This window comes from Thermobia domestica, chromosome 4 (genome assembly GCF_964235325.1).
Source record: "Thermobia domestica chromosome 4, izTheDome1.hap1.1, whole genome shotgun sequence".
Lineage (NCBI taxonomy): Eukaryota > Metazoa > Arthropoda > Insecta > Zygentoma > Lepismatidae > Thermobia > Thermobia domestica.
The window spans coordinates 281,995,228-282,016,333 of NC_137457.1; the positions used below are offsets into that span (position 1 = coordinate 281,995,228).

General features: G+C 37.3%; 1 protein-coding gene across 3 annotated transcripts in view; it reads right to left on the reverse strand.

Annotated features, from left to right (window-relative positions):
* The window catches only part of LOC145683526 (uncharacterized), a 70,786-nt gene that overhangs the window by 27,708 nt on the left and 21,972 nt on the right, over positions 1–21,106 (reverse strand). For all 3 annotated transcript variants that reach the window (XM_081754870.1, XM_081754868.1, XM_081754869.1), the window contains exons 2-4: positions 15,265–15,675; positions 14,762–14,942; positions 8,566–8,748 (exon numbers count right to left, since the gene is read on the reverse strand). In XM_081754870.1, coding sequence (XP_081610996.1) covers positions 8,566–8,748; positions 14,762–14,942; positions 15,265–15,663 — 763 coding nt within the window. In that variant the 5' untranslated portion in view covers positions 15,664–15,675. The remainder of the gene's footprint in view (positions 1–8,565; positions 8,749–14,761; positions 14,943–15,264; positions 15,676–21,106) is intronic.

The window sequence follows — 21,106 nt, forward strand, 5'->3', positions numbered from 1 at the left end:
TCTCATATTGTTCATTAGTGTCAGGCACTGGAGTGTAATTGGGATCTGACTGTGTACTCGAAGATTGTGCAACATCCTCACAAGCAGCAGATTCTTCATCTGATGAAACACTGCACAGGGTGTATGAGTCTGGTGGTACTGGTACAGGAAGACAAACATCATGTTTCACAGGTCTTCTTGCGGAATCCAAGTTAGGATACTGTATTTTATGCTTTATGTTTTTTGAAAAACCTTTTATATTAGTCAGGCAGAAGTAACAGTCTGAAACATGATCATGGGGCTCGCGCCAAACCATAGGTACGGCGAACGGCATCGATTTATGTGTACCTTTTAACCATCATATAATAGTACGAGCACACGAGTTACAACATTGTTTCGGAGTCCAAACGCGATCCTGGTGGCCTCTTTTACACCCGAAGTACATATGGTATGCTGTCTTCAGGAACGGTGACAATGGCCTACTTTGTCCCTTAAAAATCACTTCCCCACATAACTAACTAACTAACTAACTAACTAACTCTATGGCCTATGGAACCCGGAGGTTCAGTGCCGCGTTCACAAAAGCTCTCCACTGACTTCTATCCTTAGCTAATTGGATCCAGTTTCTACTTTGTATTCCTATCTCTGCGAGATCCATCTTAATATTATCCTCCCATCTGCGCCTAGGTCTTCCTAATGGTCGTTTTCCTTTGGGTCTACCAGTCAAGACTTTGAAAGCGTTTCTACTTTCTTCCATTCTAGCTACATGACCTGCCCACCTAAGCCTCCTAGACTTGACGCCCCTAACAATGTTGGGTAAACTTACCCACATATGTAGCAGAATGAATCTGTCGAATTGTTGCAAGTTCTCGGAATGTTCGTTTAACACAAACGTCAATATTTCACGCAGAAATATGTTTCAACTACGGTATACACAGACACAGCGTAACACCACCTTCGAATACGAAGATCAACTCGAAACTGAAATATTTGTTTCACGCGACAACGTGGTGTATGTCTTGGCGCCTTTTTCAACAATCCGTCTGTCGTCTAGACAAAAGGGAGCCGACGAATGATCGCAAGTTGATTATGAAACCTTCCTCCGTCAATAACGCCTAGGTTTTAGATTATGCAGTGTGGAATGACAATAAATCTTTGCAACACAAGGAGAGGGGGTACGTTTCCGGGGGGTCGTGAGCTAGAGAAAAAAATGTTCCTGAGATATAGCCTTGTAACACTTCTTAGATTAAGATAAAAAATTCAGAATTATAGACTTAAAACACGGAAAACATATTAAATACGAAAAATACTATTTTTCTGTCAATGGAAACAGCACCCCGCCAAAAAAGCCTTACGTGCTGGAACTTTCTCGATGCGATATTCGTAATTAGCTTCTCAAAACCTATCCGGTACACCCTTTCACCCTCGTAAAAAGTCAGAATCATGCACTACAAACATGGAAAGCACATATTAAATACGAAAAATAAGATTTTTCTGTCAATTGTGGAAAGAGCACCCCGCCAAAAAAACCTTACGTGCTGGACCTTTCTCGATGAGATATTCGTAATCAGCGTCTCGAAATCTATCCGGTACATTCTTTCACTCTCGTGGGAGGATTTTCATGCCGACCAGTGTTATCATTTTTTTGACTAGAGTTTTAAGCTCGATAACTATTTGCAATTTCTGCACAGCTAAGAACATTTCCAGAATTCCTAGGAAGCAATTACATATTTATGGCCCATACTAACAGTAACGATGTCCCTTATGCATTCATCAACTGTTAGATAAACACGTTACGTTTCCAGACAGTATGAATCAAGTTTGATACTGAAGACGTACTTTTGTGTTGTTGTTGCATTTCACCTCTAAAGGAAGTAGTCTCAATTCTAAGACCCAGATAAATTGAATATTTTTCTTGTTAATATATCAAAAGTATCAATATTGCAAATGATACAACTTCCATTAATTACCTCGGCGGGAATCGAACAAACGCCCCTAATGCTGTGAAACTAACGCTTAAGCCACTACTTTAACACAACACTGTTCTGGAATAAGGAAGAAATTGGGTGTGCAGTGAATTCAGAAAATTTCACACTTTTACGATTCCAATGTGATAATGATAAAAATTTCTGATTTCAGTCATGATAAAATAGCAGTTTTATGTAGAAAGAATAGTCCAGAAAATTCCACTTTAAATTCAAAAACAAAAAGCCATACAGACACGCAAAGACATCAAGGAGAAACTGCCCTCAAACCCATCACAGGCACCATGCCATGCCGTCAGGGAAGAGAGCGGGGTACGGCAACGGAAACTATGAAAGATTAGAAGCGGAACATGGGGTGTGGTTGAACAATGCGTTAGTGTTAGTGCTTCGACCTGAGACTGCAACTGAGCCTTAACCTTCTTCGTCAATAGAAGGAAGGGAAGGCCGCATACAGGTTTCGCGGCGAGCAGCGAGCGTCCGAAGGGAAGAAAGACTGAGTCATTACGATCGTCGGCAGAAAGTGGTGAGTGTCTCGTATATTCGGCTGCTATGAAATACAGAGAGGAGGGTGAGTTGGAAAAGACCAAACTGCTGCATGAAATGGAAAAATCACCAACCAGGCCTGCCAAAATGAGGAGGGCTTGGAAGCAGTCATGACAGACAACTGCAAAGTGTTTTACTTCGGGCGAAGCTCCTTGAAGGAAATCTGACACGCTATCAGTACCAGCTGCTGCGAAACGGCGCAAATAACTTATGTGATATATATTCTGCATATAATCGTGTGCTTGATGCAAAAAAGGCGTGCTACCCGGAACTGATCGACGTTACCGAGTCCCAGGCGGAGGTGTCCCTGCAATCGCTGCTAGACCGCACAGCTGCACGAATTGTACAATTGAGGAGCCTGCGCTAGAAAGAATTCCAGCAAAATATAGTATGTCACTTCAGCTCATCACCAAATGGGGATGGTATTGTACTACTGGACACGCTGAATACAAACAAGTAGCACAAGAGGAGGGCTTTACAGACACTGACATTGTGTTCACGTCAATTGTACCAATTCAACTGTTCTACGAAAGGAAGGGATTACGAGTCGTAGTGTGGCAGAGCCATCGGCCATCATCCCCGATATTATGCCGGCCCATAAGGTTGCAGTTTACGAAGGAAACAAGTGATCTGATACGAAAAGAATTTGAATGTATGCAGGGACAAATACGAGAACTGACGCCTAGCCAAATCACCATCGCAAGAAAGGTATTTGAGATCACACACAGCCTGCATTTCACAATGGTTGACTGCAAAGTCTGTAACGCGATTACGCACACAAAATAAGCACAGACCTACTATTTGTGTGGCGCAATGACCCTAAGACAGTAAAACATGACAATCTTGGTTTTGGACTGTCTCCTCTTCAAACATGGATCCGTTTTATGGAGTGGCTGCTTCATGTTACATACCGCTTGGATCTCCGAAGATGGCAAATTCGTAAAGAACACAAACCGATCATGAAGAAGGAGCAAGCCGACATGCAAAAGGCCATGAAGGCCTTGCTAGGGTTGATCATCGACGAACCAAGGCAACGCGGAAGCGGTACTTCAAATGACGGAAACACCATCCGTCGTTTCCTTCAACATCCCGATAAGGTTGCATTCATAACAGGTCTGAACCGGGATCTTATCGAGAAGTGTGTTGTGTTGCTTCACGCCTTATCTTGTGGGCTGGAGATAGATCCACGTAAATTTGATGCTTGGTCAAATGATATACTGGGACTGTACCTTCAACACTATTCGTGGTTCTACATGCCCACTTCAGTTCATAAAGTTCTTATTCATGGATCTGCAATTATCGTTCGTTGCATATTACCGATTGCCCAGATGTCCGAAGAGGCCCTGGAGCCCCGAAACAAGCATATCAAACAGTAAAGGGAACATCATTCTCGTAAGTGCACACGAGGGGACACGTTGCGGGATGTATTTCTGCGACTTCTGGTCACAAGTGATCCCAAAATCTCGACGCTTCGCGAACCCATGGCACAGAAGCATAGGAAAAAGCAACTGTCTCCACCTGTACTCATGCTTTTGAAAGATATAGAGGCTCCGCACGCACAGTCTTCTGATTACACTATTCAACAACGAAAATGTAAATTGAACAAAATCAGCTAATTCTTATTGATTTTGTGGTGCTGATCACAAATTTGAAAGTTATTTTCGAATATTAGCTCTACTTTTCGTTTTACAGGCATGTCTAATAATAACGCTTTAAAAACAAATATATTCGCTTCGTTTGGGGTAAAATGTTACACTGATCTGGCAACACTGGAGAAACTATATGAATGCTTGGTTTCATTGTGTTCCTTATCTCAGTAGTGTTCTGCTACTGTTAGAAAAGACAGGTTTAGTGCAGTTATCAGCGTTTTGGATGTGACGTTTGTGTAGTGCAGGACATAAAAATACAACTACAAGTACGCAAAAATACTGGTATTTCGAATATATATTTTTAAATAGTTGTCGGAACTATTTCAAGTGACATTTTGAGGATTTCAATAAACAAAAATGCCGCGAAATTGTGTAAACAGTGCGGATAGCTTCTGCTACGTGTGTGGGGAAGTGACATTTTCCTCACAAAAGCAGACTATAGCACCACTAATAAGAAAAGCCTATCAATATTACTTTGGTTGTAAAATTGCAGACCAAGATAAATCTTGGGTACCCCACATTGTGTGTAACACTTGTGCCAGCAATCTAAGAAATTGGATTAATGGGAAGGGTCGCTCAATGCCTTTTGCAGTACCCATGATTTGGAGGGAGCCAAGTGACCACATCAGAGACTGTTATTTTTGTATGGTTCCTTCCGTCAAGAAGGGAATTTCCACGAAGAAGAAGCGGGCCTTGATCTATCCTAACATTCCTTCTGCAATGCGCCCTGTTCCACATGGAGAAGGACTACCTGTTCCTGACCCACCTAAAGAATAGGATCTTTTTTCTGATGATGATCAAGAAGTTGAAGCTCCTGAATCAAGTACTTCGAAGGACCCTACGTATGTTGTAGAAGAACCTCCATGTGAACCACATAGACTTACTCAAGAGAAACTAAGTGATCTAATCAGAGACTTGAACCTCTCGAAAAGCAAAGCCGAAATTTTAGCGTCACGCTTAAAGCAATGGAATTTATTGCAGGAAAAAATAAAGATTTCAGTGTATCGCAATAGAGAAGATGTTCACTTCATTTTTTACTATGGAAGACACACTTGTGGCATGTACAGATGTAAATGGTCTCATGAGGGCACTTAAAATTAATTACGAACCTACGGAGTGGAGGCTCTTTATAGATTCGTCCAAGGTGAGTTTAAAGGAAACATATTGGAAATGAACTTCCTTCAATTCCTGTAGGTTACGCAGTTCATATGAAGGAATCTTATGGAAACTTGAAAGGTTTACTTCAAGCCATTAAATATTACGATTTTCAGTGGCTCATTTGTGGTGACCTTAAAGTAATAGCACTGTTGCTAGGTATGCAGTTAGGGTATACAAAGTACTGTTACTTTATATGTGAATGGGACAGTAGAGATCGTGGATCTCATTACCGCAAAAGTGATTGGAGTACCAGAGAAACTCTTCAGCCGGGAGTGAAAAATGTGCAGCATGAACCACTGGTAGATGGTAACCGAATTTTGCTTCCCCCTCTACATATTAAATTAGGTCTTATGAAAAGTTTTGTTAAGAGCATGAACCAAGAGGATGAGGCCTATAAGTACCTAAGAGGACAATTTCCTCTATTAAGTGATGCCAGGGTTAAAGAGGGCGTTTTTTTCACAACCTGAGCTAAGAAATGTTTTCTATTATCATTTCCTTTCATATTATGCTTAAATAAATGTAAAAATCGCAATTTCAAAGAATTTACATACTTTTGATCAAAATTTGTTGAACACTGCTATCAGTCCGAATAACTGTAGTAAGATTATTTACTGCCTATCCTACGTAGACACAAAATGCATAGCAACGATGAACACACAACCTGATAAAGTCCGGAATTATACCATATACAAACTATTCTTAGCCGATTATGATTTCAATATACTATATTTACCTGGGTCCAATGAAAATAGCGAAGATTATCATGCCTTTATATCGGATAAACTTCAAGTTAATACTATGGAAATAGAAAATTGAATCCTTCTACCAAACATCGCTAAATAGCAAGCTAAGGACGACAATTACAAGGACATCATCTCTGTTTGAGAGGGGAACGAATCAGACGATTTTTTTCTTAGAAACGGCATATTATATAGGAAACCAAACCATTCATATTAAGGATTATTATCTTCTATGCATACCCAAATCATTAGCCAACTTGTCTTTCATAGCGTTCCACCGCTAAGAAACCAAACCATATTTTGGTTTCTCAAAATCTTCTAAAACCGCCATAAAGAAAAATTATATGCCACATCTAGAAACTCACTCACAAAATATGCACGTGTGAGAACTGTCAAAGAGTAAAGAAGCTACCACAAAAAAAAACCGGCTGAACAAATATATCATCCTGTAGGAGATTGGTATATGATGAACTGGGGCCATTCCCAAACGAAATGAAATGAAATCTTTAAGTTTTGCGTCCCACGGTTAGACTAAAGGAGAAGGTGATGATGAAAGATGAGTGAAATGGTGGAATGAACAAAGTGGGAGGAAATGGGAGAACCACGAGAAAACCCACGAGCACGGTGTTTGTCCACCGCAAAGTCCACACGGCGCAAGCTGGGATCGAACCAGCGACCCCAAGCACCGGAGGTGAACGCTCAACCATTGAGCCACCGCTCCCCTGGCCCAAACAAAGAGGGACAAAATAAATACATATTAGTAGCAACAAAATTACCTACAAGTTATGTTATTGCAAAGATAGTAGACATAATAAATGCTGAAAATATAGAGAAATTTTTAGAATATCATATCATATTCTCAAATTGGAGCATTTACAACGCTGCATTGGGATCAACATCCAGTGCCTGGAGCGTCTCGTTCGCAACACTTATCGCAGAAATTCGATTCCATCTATAAATACCCGCCAGCATATAACCATGATTCGATAGGATTGGTAGAGCAAGCCAATAAAATTATATAGAATTGTCTCAATTTTTTGTACAAGATTTTTTAAAAATGACTACTACACATTATTTTTGGCATTAATAATTGAATACAATGCGGGACCAAATACTCAGCAAGTTTCTTATTATTTGGATACGTACCTAGGATCCCGGCAGAATGTACGCTCGAATTTAAACAACACATACAAGTTGACAGAGATAAATTACCAGCCATCTGGGAGAGAGTGCAAAATAACCTGGAACAGGCATATCTTAAACAAAAGAAGTTCTATGACAAACGCTACAAACAGACATCTTATAATCCAGGGGACCTTGTTTTAATGTATTACCCTACAAGAAAGATCGGTTTACCTGAGCATTTTAACAAATATATTACGAAGGACCAGGAAGAATCTTAGAGAAGCTTAATCCAAATTTATATCGTGTGGAATTACCTCCTAAATTTCGGAACAGAATACAAGAAATCGCGGTGGACCGCTTGAAGCCATTCTACGAGGACTAAACTGAGGGTATACAAAATTAGGAAGATAGTGGCACAAATATAAGAAGAAGAATATAACAAAATTCCAAGTACTCACTGGGAACAGAAGAGGGACCAACAACAGGAGAAACGAAAAAAAAGAAAAGATGCACTGACAAAATATCACAATTCTTTATTTCAATTATAAACTCTTCTGTTATTTAACTTCACTACATCAGTATTTCCGTTCTACTCGCAAAATGCAAACTCAACTTTCTTCCTCTTTCTTTTAATTTCAAAAGTCATTAATCCATGCAAGGTCGGAAGTACATGTTGCTTATTAAGTCACTTTTATTTCCTATAGAGGATGTTCATAAAATCATATTCTGACAAACATTATACAGAGTGACAAAAATTCACGATCTTTGTAACTTTTTTAGCCAAATTTTTTCCAAATTATGAAACTGAAAATTATGATTCTCCTTTCCTTATTTCTAATAATTTATTTGTGCCTCATCATCTGCTCTGAGGTCGCATTGGACTAGGAGTACAGCTTTCCTACCCTATGTCGCACTGGACTGGGGATCCCATCTCCAACTGAAACCTTGCGAGGCTGCCGTTAGCTGAAAGGTTATCCACAATCTCACCATAAACTGCCAGTGTTCTGGATGCTACCATGAGCGTAAGGGGCACCCGGCAAAACATCGATGTTCCTTCATCTGGTCATTAAGGAAAATACACTATTTATATTTGTTATCATGAACATTTGTAATTAGAATATTTTAATAAAATTGCTGAATGGAAATACTCGCCCAGACCGTCAATTAGTCTCTACCTATAAAGTCATTGCGATATATATATATATCGATGGGATTCTATGTAACCCCTCAAGTCTATTAAACAAAACTGCTGCAAACTTTTAATTACGTGTTAATTAATACCATTGTTTTAACTATCGGCCCTTTGTCAGAAGAATACCTCAATTAAAATTGGCACTAACTTAAATAATTCACTATTTTAATGTTGATTACTTATTTCTGAATTACCGAGAATTTTGTTAGTGTGAACAGGATGATCCCTCATAATATGAAATGTAAGATGGGATTCCAGCCACTCTTTGACTGCAGCTAATTCCCTGTTAGAAAACCGGCTGTCGAGATCTCTGCTAACAAATACGTCCACAAGTGGGTCTGCTAATGGAAGGAATCGCCATATGGTTTCCTGGCTACCTGAGAGAAAAGTATAAGTAAATTAATTAGATCTGGTAATAACACTAGCAGCATACTTAAGCTAATTGTCAACACGGTCAGGACTCGGGACGTTTCCTAACAATTGCGGTATAGCTTTTTTTCAGTCTCATACTGTTATAATGATTGTCGATTAGAATTTTTTCATACAGTGTTTCTTTCAGTGAAAATGTATCAGGGGAGCACATTTTGTATTTGGAACAGTGCCGGATTTACGTATAAGCTAAACAAGCTATAACTTAAGGACCCAAAGATCTAAAGGAAAATAATGTGTAGATTTCCAAAATATAAGAAAATCAGTAAATACAAATAAAATCTATATACAGCAACACTCCTTCGTGTTGTATAGGCCCTTATGATGTAAGTAATGGGGTCCCCTTTTGCCAGTCTGCTTCTGCCTACAGTCGTCTGGACACATAAAGGCCCCATTACCTTCAATAGCTTAGAGCTCCCAAAAAACCCAAATATGGCTCCGATTCGGAGGGACACATATTATTTTCAGACGGTAATATTTTATTTATTATTATATTCTAGACTTTTTATAGTCTTCTCCGGGGGAGAGAATTCTTAGAGCTCCGAAGTTTCAGTCCCCAAAACATGCCTGAAAGAAACACTGGTTTCATATCAAGGTTTCAAGTTTGTCAATAGGAGGCAGCATACGTGACAGTTACATATCGAAGCATTATAGCTGAAGAGCGTGTACATCTGGAAAACGTGTACATTTGTGAGCTGCTGTTATCTGGGTTGTTTCCGAAGCTTTTCACACACAGTTATCGTAGACTACTTATTCAACGTATTTGGATATGGCATTTCTGTACGGGTTTTGTAATGGAAGTGACCACGTGGCTGTTGAAGTCACAAAGGACGTTTTCATTACGTAGGACACTAAATAAGGCAAATTTTACTAATATATTTCCTGTATTAAGAGAGCATGGAGCAGTTTCCAGTGCTGAAGATACATCCGAACATGAAACCAAGCAATGTGAAAGAATAGAAGAAACTAATTGTTCTGGTGCAACGAAGTCCTACCACAGGAACGAGATGAATAGCAACACGTCTGAGTACTGCACATATCCGAGTTTAGCGGAAAATTGATATCCACGTCATCACCAACTGGTGCATTTCTTAAACGTGTAGTGCGGCAGTGTTGGCCCTCTTACCCTTCATAAACACTTAAAAGCACAGCACTTCCTTCATCTGTTACAAAATTATTTGATGGTTTAGTTAGATGATATTCCCTAGCACACAAGATGGGACATCTCATCTTGCAACATATGAAGCACCAGCTCATGTCACTCGGTTGATCATTGAACACCTGAGTGCCGCCTACTCTAATCGATGGATTGGTCGTAGCAGTTCGGTTACTTGGCCATTTCGCTCTTCTTCCCTCGTCCTCCTTGATTTCTGTTTAGGGGGCGGATTAAACAGGAGGGGGTTTACAAGAAAAGAATAAGTACAAAGAAAGAAGTGCAAGTCGACATTGTGAATGCTATTGAGTTAATCCGTGAACATAATCGGAAGCTTCATAGAGCAACACAAGATAAGATCTTCTGACTGCTTTTCACCTCCTTACAACCAATCATGTCAGTACTGATCACCAAGTGTTAACATTTTACTTTAGACCATTGTTTACTTGCTTAAATTTCATACCTAATTATGGTGTAATAATTACTGCTAGACCACAAATAAATGCAATAACAGTTACGTAGTATCAAACCCTCCTTCTCTATTTACTTACAAAAGTGTCTCCCAATCTATCTTTTCACTACGTGTTATGTGTTACTTTTTCTACTTCATTTTTATTTCAGTTTATTCCCAGTTATCGATCCAAATCGGACCCATGTTCATGTATATGCTTAGAATCAACCCACACTATGATTTTCGAAAATATGGCCACTTTTTCCTCGGATACTGTATTTAGTTGTGGGAAGAACATGCGAAAATTCTCCCTTACACACTGTAAAAAATTTAATAGTTAAATTTACAAGAAACAGTGGCAATCTGTTTACCACTCCTCTATGTAAATCATTTTACACCTATATAGTAAAATTACTAGTATGAAATGGTGTAAAATTACATTTTTGTCAATAAAAATAATATATTTTCTTATAAATTTATTGTAAATCTGTAATAACATCTACAAATTTTGTAATTTAATCTAAGGAAATGTTTTTCAACTTACAAAATACAGGATTTTACATTGATGTTTGGCAATTTAATGACATTTTTTCAGTCCAGGATTCTTGTAAAAACCGCGAGTTTAAAATTCTGGTTCGAATACTTTGAAGTGTATGACTTGCAGATGAGTGTAATTAGGATGAATGAACGAATAAATATCCAAAAATAACTCTTTTGTCATGTAACGACCTTCAAATGTCAAAATTCGTTGAAATTTACAGCTTGATATTTTCACGATCATCATACTTCCTTGTTCGTTATCACTTCTCTAAATTTATTTGACTTACCCTGGTAGTATTTCCGTGCAATGCTCCGTTTTTCTATGCCTTGTTTCCTAACATTCCTGATTATATTATTGGTTAGTTCCATGCAACTGAGGAATACGTGGTTAATCTGTAACCATAAGGAAGAAATGAACTTTTCAGTGGTGGAAGAGTTGTTCTCATCGGCTGTGGAGTTTGAAAGATTGCGTCGAAAAAATGCACCTTCAAAAGATTTCTACTTAATGAGATTTTTTAAATAAAGGTAAACACAAATTTCCATTTCTCCATAGTAGATTTAAGCGAACAACTAAAGAAGATGAAAACGTCATATACATAATCGTGATCGTGATTGTTGTTACTTATATACACTATGTTTTTGACCCCAATTTAGAGGGACAATAACTATCCCACGCTTTCTTGAACAATGTTACATTCAAACCCAAATCCAACTTTCCACCACTGGCGTACTAAGTATCTTACTAATAGCAATTCACTGTTTTCGTATTACGTATAATCAAATTATGATTAGTAGTTTAAATGTATTCTATAACGTAAACGATGCTGGTGATCAGACGTCCTATTTTTAACCTGATCAGCCCTCTTTATCAGATAATCGTACGGTGTTCCCAGAGAAAATGCTAACGGGGTGCAAAATGCACAGTTATTTTTAAAAATACATTCTGTTTTGTCTCGTAGCTATATAGTACAGTGAAACCCGCTTTATCTTGGACACCTCTCGAACTTGGACAATTTTTGTTCGGATCCAAAAAAGCTCCTATTGATTTCTGTGTATTGGAAACCCTTGTAACCTGGACACCCCTCCATCTTGCATCTTGGACACACACATTTGAAATTAAGTTGGACACTTAAAAGATACAACACACAAGTAAAGAAGAATGAGAGAACCATAGACAAAAGGTCATCATCTGATGATTTGAGAGATATGATTGCTGAAATTCCGAGAACAGACGATGGATGAGGGAGAACAGATGATCTATTTCATGAGAAAACAATGAAATTTGGAGAAGAGGTGGAAGGTGACAGGTACAGTGGCCAGCAATACATTCCTCCGTCTGTGCAAACTAAACATTACAATTTTGTCTGTGGTGTGATAGGCGTCAGAACACTTGAAGTTGTATAAAAATGAATATGGGGAAGTTGAACGAACTGACATTAGAATAGAAAAAAGTAATATATGGTGACAGTTGTAGGAAAGTACCAGATGAATTTCGGGTTTCAAAATCGACAATATGGACCATTAACAGAAACCAAAAGGTTTTTGTAGAATCATTTGAACAAAATTGTAACGTTCGAAGGAAAAGGGTAGGTAAAGCACCATACGAAGTGAATGACATGGTAATCATGTTTTCGTCTTCCTCGCGCAAGTGAAAGATAAATTGCGGTTAGTTTAAATGTTTGTGACTTCATAGTTAGCAATGAATAGTTAGATAGGTTTCGTAAACATCACAACATAGGTTTCAATGTTCTTTGTAAGCAGTCCGCCGCTGCAGATTTTCAGGCTGCAGAAGATCAGAAAAAAAAAGGTCCTACTTTTACGGACGGGAACGAAAATGAGAACATTTTCAACGCGAACGAAAGCGGTTTCTTTTACCGGTAACTGCCTACAGGATCTCTTGTGTAGAAAGCAGACCGTTGTACAGGTGGAAGGAAATCGAAAGAAGGAATTAAGGTTTTGCAATGCAAATTGTGAAAAATTGAAACCAATTGTTAATGGAAACGCAGCAAGTCTTCGTGCTTTTAAGAAAAACAATGTTGGTGTAGTGATCTTCCGGTTTATTGGCATTCTAATTCCAAAGCTTGGATGAACTCAGACATATTTTCGAAGTGATTAAAAGACATCAACTTACCACTGAGACGCGCAAATCGTACAATTCCCTTATTTATTGATAATGCGATAAGTCACACAGATCTTAACTTGTCAAATGTCAAGTTACAATTCTTTCACCCGAATCTGCGTAGTGAAGTGGAACTTATGGACAAAGTTATTATTTAAATTGTAAAACTTTGTTACAGGAAAAACATATTTCGTGCTCTTATAAGATCAGTAGAAAACATTGAAAGCGTGAGTATTTTTTTTTTACATAAAGTGTAACAGTTTTGGATGCAGTACACTGGATTTATGGAGATTGGAAAGACAAACAATTCAGAAAAGCTTCAAACATGATGCCTTTTTCGTCATCTTAGAAGAGAAAGAAAATTCAAGATCCCAGTGAGGATAAAGTAGAAGATGAATTGAGAGATATTAGAGAGAATTTTGTACGCGATATTGCACTACAAAAAATTACACATTTTGCCGGTGGTCTTGTTCATCACGAAGATGAAATCTCCACCGAAAATGACGTAATAAAATATATGTTTTCAACATCGCAAAATAATAATAATAATAATAAGAAGAAGAAGAAGAAGAAGAAGAAGAATGTCACGACGAGTAAGATAAAGACGAGAATGAAGCAGAAGCAAGTCTAAAAGCTTCTCGGGGAAAATTTATGCACCAGAAAGCTATTAAAGGTTTAGATAAAATTGAAACTTCCGCTCTTCCAAACAGTGAACCAGGGCTAATTGCAGCTACATTTGGTGTGAGAAAATTAGTTGAAAATGTGTGGATGAAAAATAAATTACATAAGAGGAAACTAGCCATCGTAACTGACCTCTTCACGTAAAACTGAAATTATGAAAACAAGCCATACACTAGGTGTTACGTATTTTCTTCTGATTCTTTTTGCATGTGTGTGTGTGTTGATTACTGTGTGTGCTACTGTTCAAGTGTTAAGTGTTAACTGAACTGCTAAGGTAAGTACGTACATTATAAACTGCATTGCACAGTTCAAGATGTGTTTCTATATAAAGATGCTGAACGAATATTTAACATAAACATGATGTGTAAGTACAGTTCTGCTTAAATATACCTTATTGATGCTTGTAGTAATGTAGGAAATTTTGTAACGTGAGATGGTCATGATACAAACTTTTTCCCCTTTATCTTCAATACCCCTCTAATTTGGACAGTTTTCGAAGGAACCGCAGGTGTCGAACTTAGAGGGGTGAGCAATAATTTCTTTTATGAACGTCAACAGTTTTTTTCAAGAAAACGCCCACTCTTGTACCAGTCATTACAAAATATGAATACAAGAGACAATCGATTCAGGCTCCTGATGAAACGTACGAAGATAATAGAATAAAGAAATTTAAAATCAGAATAAGATTAAATAATCGAAAGCTAAAGACTTCTTCCTCGTTGACATAAATAACAACATAGCAAAGACTACACATAGGTGAACTTTCAAAATGTGCCAGTTTCTCGAGTGTGTCATTTTTTGATTTTCCAAATTTGGTCAACCTATCTTAGAACTTGTTCACCATTAATGATTTTATTCCTTTAATTTAGTCACTTTGAGGCATTGGTTCAAATAGATGATCATATTATTGTAATAAGTTAATATTCTAGATAATAATAATAATAATTATTATTATTATTATTATTATTATTATTATTATATTATATTATTATTATTATTATTATTATAAATTCTTACCTGAAATATTCCCTTCTCTTGGTAGATTTGATATATTACAGAAATCCAGAAAACTGAATTTTATTTCCAAGTTTTGAATAGTTCTTGACAACATGTGATCCATTTGTGATATATTATGATAAACACGCATCGTCCAATTTGTGTAGAAATTTGGCAAAAGTTTGGCATTCTTCTCAATGCCCTAGAAGAGAAAGTGATCTTAGAAAAATCTCAGAGAAAGATAGAGAAAGTATTCTGCATCAAGTGTAAGTATTCAGTATTCATCTTTTAAATTGTAAAACAATTTACCAGACCCCCATCAATATAACATTCCAAAGATATTTAAAGAAATCAAGACTAAACATTATCTATTATTAACAGACAATTACTCTACGTCAAACGAATAAAATTCAACGTTAAACCTGTGATGCGATGGAAGGACATCATACTTATGGAAGCAGCTGATGGGGAAGCTTATACCTTACAGTATATTTAAACGTAAAGAGAAACTGTAGTGAACTTACCGTGAAATATCCTCTAGTGTTATTATGAGGTCCATAGTAACAAAAAGAAACTACCAGTTGATGTGGACCTCTACCAGTCGCACGATCACTACACGTTGATTCCTCTATTGTATTTAGCGTTGAACGTACAGTGGCGTTAGTAGATTCATGCATGCCAGTGACTGTTGGTTGTACAGTAGTATTCAAAGAAGCATAAGAACTCATAACATATCCCGCCTTATGTTGAAATACATTCTGCAATACTAAGTATGAAAGTGCAATTCCTGTTACCAAGAGAATATTAGTGCCAACCAGTAACTGTTTGGAATTTAACTTGGTTCTCTTAAAAGATTGCCCAAATCGACGTATGAGTATACAAAGTGTGCAGCTCAGGACATTAGTTGTAATTTTTCTCAACATTCAGGGAGTTACCTAAAATGTAATGAGAGATCAATAAATCAATATTTTTGTTAATATTATATGTTATTGTACTCTTTGACATCGATATTTATTATCTTCAGATCATTAGCTCTGACTGTCTTTCTAACTATTTTCTATTCACACTGCATGCTTACAGAGAATCTCGTATTATTTGAGTGATATAAAAGAGAAATAACAAATTCGATTGTACTTTTAGTGATATGAAAGAGAAATAACTAGTTCGATTGTACTTTTAAAGTGTTTATGTACAGAAACAGGGTGATTGAAAGAAACGGGAAGTTTTGAAAGTTGTGTTCGCAACAGTGGGCGTTTCCTAACACTGAATAAGTACGCCAGCCTCTCAACGAAACCCTGCCATTTAGTTACCATGAATGCTTGGGATGGTGCGCAACGTGCTTTCGCGATCAAGGCGTTTTACAAGAACAATGTCCTCGTTTATCTTTTGGAGCATTAATTCACAAAATTGTCGTCACATAACATGACTATTGGTTTCAATTCCTTTACGATCTGCAACTTGTATGAATGACATTGCAAGTCCTGTACTAATATTCTTCGAACGCTTGAACTATGCAACTGTAAATATGCTGAGTGACAACGGATTGACCGTCATGCTTGAAATCTTCGTTGTGCTACAACTACAGAGATTTCCACCCATTATTGACACAGCTTGTTTTCAACAAAATAGATTAATACCTCACACAACACGAATATCGATGGCTGCTGTACTCCAATTGTTTGGAGAACGTGTAATTTCGAAAAATGGTGGCATTAAATGGCCTTCCATATCCCCTGGTTTTTCAGCTTGTGATATATTTTTGTAGGGTCATTTTATAAGCAAACTGTTCCTCAGTTGACCTGCTACAATTCAGTAATTGAAAACCAAACTCCGAGAAGCAATTGCAGAAATTCCATTTGAGATGTTACGTAAAATCATGAAAAATGTAAATAATATACTGCAGGAATGTTTGCATAGAACAGGAGCTCACATGCAAGATGTCATCTTCAAAAATAAGTTGTACTGTATGTATTCTAAAATGGCATTATTTTTAATATTAAATGAGATAAACATATTTTTTAAACATTTGTTGTCATGAAAGTATTTCATTTTCAAAATTTCCCGTTTTTTAATCACCCTGTACTTATCAGTTCAATCGAAACACCTATAAAGTGTAACTTACCAGGCCCATATAATGTTGAACTAAATATCGAACGCAGAACAGGTCTGATTCGATGTCGAATAGAGTTATAGAGGTTGTGAATTGTAGTAGTTGGAGCATTATACCAGTCCTCATTTTTGTGAGAGAGGTGGAGGCGAAAAATTCCGCCGGATTCGCTTGTCCAGAACGGAACAAAGATGTTCAGTTATGTTCAAGTCCGTGCATCGGTGGAGTCAAGAGAAGTTTTCAACGTCAACCCAATGTTCCTCAAACCACACCGCAAGAGCTCGAGCTATGTGAATGATCATATTAACATTCTCAAATATGGTGTCGTTTTCCGGAAACATCTGGACCATAGAATGCAAATGGTCTTCTAAAAAATTAACATAAGCAGCGGCAGTGACGCAATCTGAAGTGTCAGGACAGGAACCATTAGAAAGCCGGATATTGTCTTGCATCATCACAGAGCGAGCGTCGTGGTTCCTGGTTAGGCAAAGGCACTGGAGATCATACACTTCTTTGAACGTTACATTTGAATATGACCCATGGATTGAAATAATGTAAATGATAACTCATCCGACCATATCACACGTTTGCATTCATCAGTAATCTGTGTTGACGTAGGTGGTATTATTGACGTTATGATAAACGTTATTGTCATTTATCAGTGATTTCTTCCTTGCAACATAATCCTGTATGCCCATGTAATGTAACTAGCAGCGGATTGTAATTATCTATGCAGGCTGTGGTAGACGTTGTTTGAGGTCATCCGTCACTTCGACCGCCGTGAGGCGACGGTCGTGAGAGAAAATCGACTTTAATATTCGGCCGAATATTTCATACAGAATTTTCTCCAGAAAACGGTTCCACTTAACAAATATGGAGACCGCGACACACCCAAAAAACTTGATACTTTCGCCTTACATCACGCTCACACTGGCACTACATAACAGAACGCCAACAATTTGCCTTCATTTGAAATCAGATAGGTTGCCAATATTACACTATCACCATATGCAGAGCTCACCTCAGATTACTGTTCTACTACTCGTTACCTATGTAGTACGGAGTAAACCCTAACGCACCAACACCAACAGTTTGACTCTGCGGTCGTCGCCTGACCGTTGACAACCCAGATAACTTAAGTGTTTCCACTAAATTGATAAGGATTTGTAATTTATGTAATATATAGAATTTTCTTATGCAGCTTAAGATGTAAATCTTTCAAAAATATTGTAATAACTAAGAATATACGTATATTTTACTTGTTTCAGCAGTAATGTTTCCTGTGTGCAAAGTTATTATTTGCCAGAACTCTAAACCTAGTTATTATCTGGCAGACTAGAAAATCTATGTAACCTGAAATATGTTTTCCTATCGATAAGGACACGTACAAAGAGGCCGAGGTCAAATTGTAAGTGAGCGGTTAGTATATAGTCTCCAGAAAGCATCACATCACAGGATTCCTCCAGAAAGCAATCCTCGCTTGTCTTGGATGCCTCGCTGTAGTTTTCTTACAGTCTCACAATAACAACTTGCATTGATGGTAGTGCCTTTGACATAAAATCGATCAAAAGCATTCCTTTAAGATCCCAAAAGACAATTGGCATGACCTTTTGTGTTAAGAAAGTATGTTTAAATTTTCTTTGGATTTTGGCTGATGAGGGAAGATACCACTTAAGTGATTGGCGCTTAGGGTGATGTGAGAGGTCTTATCACTAGTAACAATACGATCATGAAAGGCGTCTCCCTTTTTGTGATATCGTGTCAAGAATAACAACGCTGAACCCATTCTGTGAGTTTTGTGTTTGTCACATAGTTGCCGCAAAGCCGATCGTGCACAAATTTTGTTGTAGCCGAGACACAATTTTACTAAGAAAAGAATGAATAATTTCTGGAAACATAATGTGCAATTCGTCGAGAGTTACGCCCCTGTCTTGAAAGATTGTGTTGTTCCCTGCAGTCTTCAGGTCCTCTGTGATGAATGATAGGCGTCCATATCGAGTTTCCTCGTGCTTGTTCATTCTCGAGCATTTCACATTCACACTTTTTTCTCATATTTCTTTCGGTCATTTTTAATCACGCAGTTCATTTTGACCAAGGGCAACTGCACAAGAACGACTACTTGAAACCTCTACTCACAGCATTATGAGCCCAGCTGTTCTGGAAGCCAGTTGAGCGTGAAAAGAGAAAGAGTGAACTGCGCGGACGAAATGCGCGGTCTTTTGTCTGAATACTGTGACCACCTGGCTGAATGAATTGGTGGCAGAACAGTATAACACGGGAATTCTGAAGCTAATGTTTAAATTGTGGTGATTATTGTGAGGGAAGCTTGAGATATTTAATAGAATTGTTTTCTCCAGTAAATATTATGTTTTTTTTTCATTTTGTATAATTAAACGGTAGTTATTTTCTAGATGACCCTCGTATTAATGGATATGCCGCTCGAACTGAACAGAATAATATGGTTGGGAGTAAATTCTTGTAGTTAGTTTTTGAAACATTCGAGAAAAAATAATTTTTTAGCGCTAATAATTTTTCTCGTTAATAATTCATATTATACATTTTTTTACTACCTTAGCAGTACTGAATTTGAGGGGGAAAGCTTCTAAGTGAATCTAGGCGTGGTGCTCAGCATTACAAGGGAATTTAGTCTGGGATCAAACTAATACTGCAATTATATAAATAAAATTGGGGATGGTAATAGATGAGACACTCTAAATTCATTAATGGAATAGATCCAAGAGATGAAAGTAAGGTAAGGGAAATAATTTACTGTACCTCAAGCATGAAGCAGTTGTAGAATCCTTGCGTAAGCTGGTAAGGTGTGAAACATAATTGAGGTGTGTATTTCCAAAACATGCTAAATCCCTTTGGCAGAAGATTTCAGAAAGGGCAAAAACTATATCTTTTTACATTGAAGCATTATCGCAATGATTCAAGAAAACTCTAGAAAGAGGATTATGCTGGCAAAATTTTAAAGCTGTCAAAGATCTAGAATTTGTGGTAATGAAACGGTTAATTGACGCATAGCATGTTTTGGCAACAAACTTGGCGTTTAGCATGTTTTAAAAACAATATTTGAGGATTTAGTATGTTTTGACACTAAAGATACGAAGTATTGAACAATGACTTCACAAAGACTTTAATTCTTTAAACAAAGTTACAAAATGTATGGAATACATACCAAAACAAAAAATTGTTGATTTTTTAATGTAGTGTGGCGTATTAACGTACATATAATTTAAATTAGAATTACAAAGAAAATTTCCTTGACATGAACGCTCCGTAACATAATATTCTAAAACAGGTTTTGTAATATAATAAGTTCTTTCAGGTGTTTAATACACATCATTCTCCGCACTTCCATGCGTTAATCCTCTTCAATACAGTCCTTGTCACAAATTCTTCACACCCTTGTCTTCACTCGCATGTGTGCTGCGTCTAACGGGTTTCAAATCAAGAGGTGATTTCACATAGTTCTGTTTCAAAATTATAGTTGAGAAGTTGCGATAAAATACAAGGGTTTAAATCTTATTACATTCTGTGATGGATCATCCAACGACAGTACTTTTGCGTTTGTGATGTTGAAGCCTTGTTACTCTTCAGAACTTATATGCATAAAATCTTTCCATTTTCTACCATTGCGGTTTTCCGATCAATATCAAAATTATCAATTTCTAATAAAACTTTATCATATTCTGCAGGCTAGCTATTGTTTCAATGCTTCTTAAGCGCTTTTCAACTTGTCTGAATGCCCTATCAGCGGGCATATAAGAATAACCCCGCATCGGAAAGTACTCCCATGCGCAAAAAAAATTGCGCGTATACTGTAACTCACGATTTTTCGCAATTATTTCATTTTCCTTATGTTTATGGGTAAAATTCAGTTATTAGTATGTGGAGATAATAGAAAGCAATCCATCTAAGGAGATATTTCCAAAAAAATATAATAAAAGAATAAAAATATAAGCAAAAAACAAAATTATGTTCGGTTTTGTGTATACTGGCAATAATGTTTTCGAGGGAATTTTTGGAGTAGCACAGCACGATTGTAGAGGGAATTGCAGAATTGGTAACAGAACAGTTGAATCAAGGAACAGGAAAGTGGAGAAAAATATTGCATTTATTGGCTTAAATCTAGGGTGTAAATTGTCTGCCAAATATAAATTAGCTTCTGTAACCAAGATGTTGTACGGAAATATATAAACAAAGAGAAAAACTGTTGTCTTAAGTTTGGAAGTGACATGCTCTATAGCCATGAG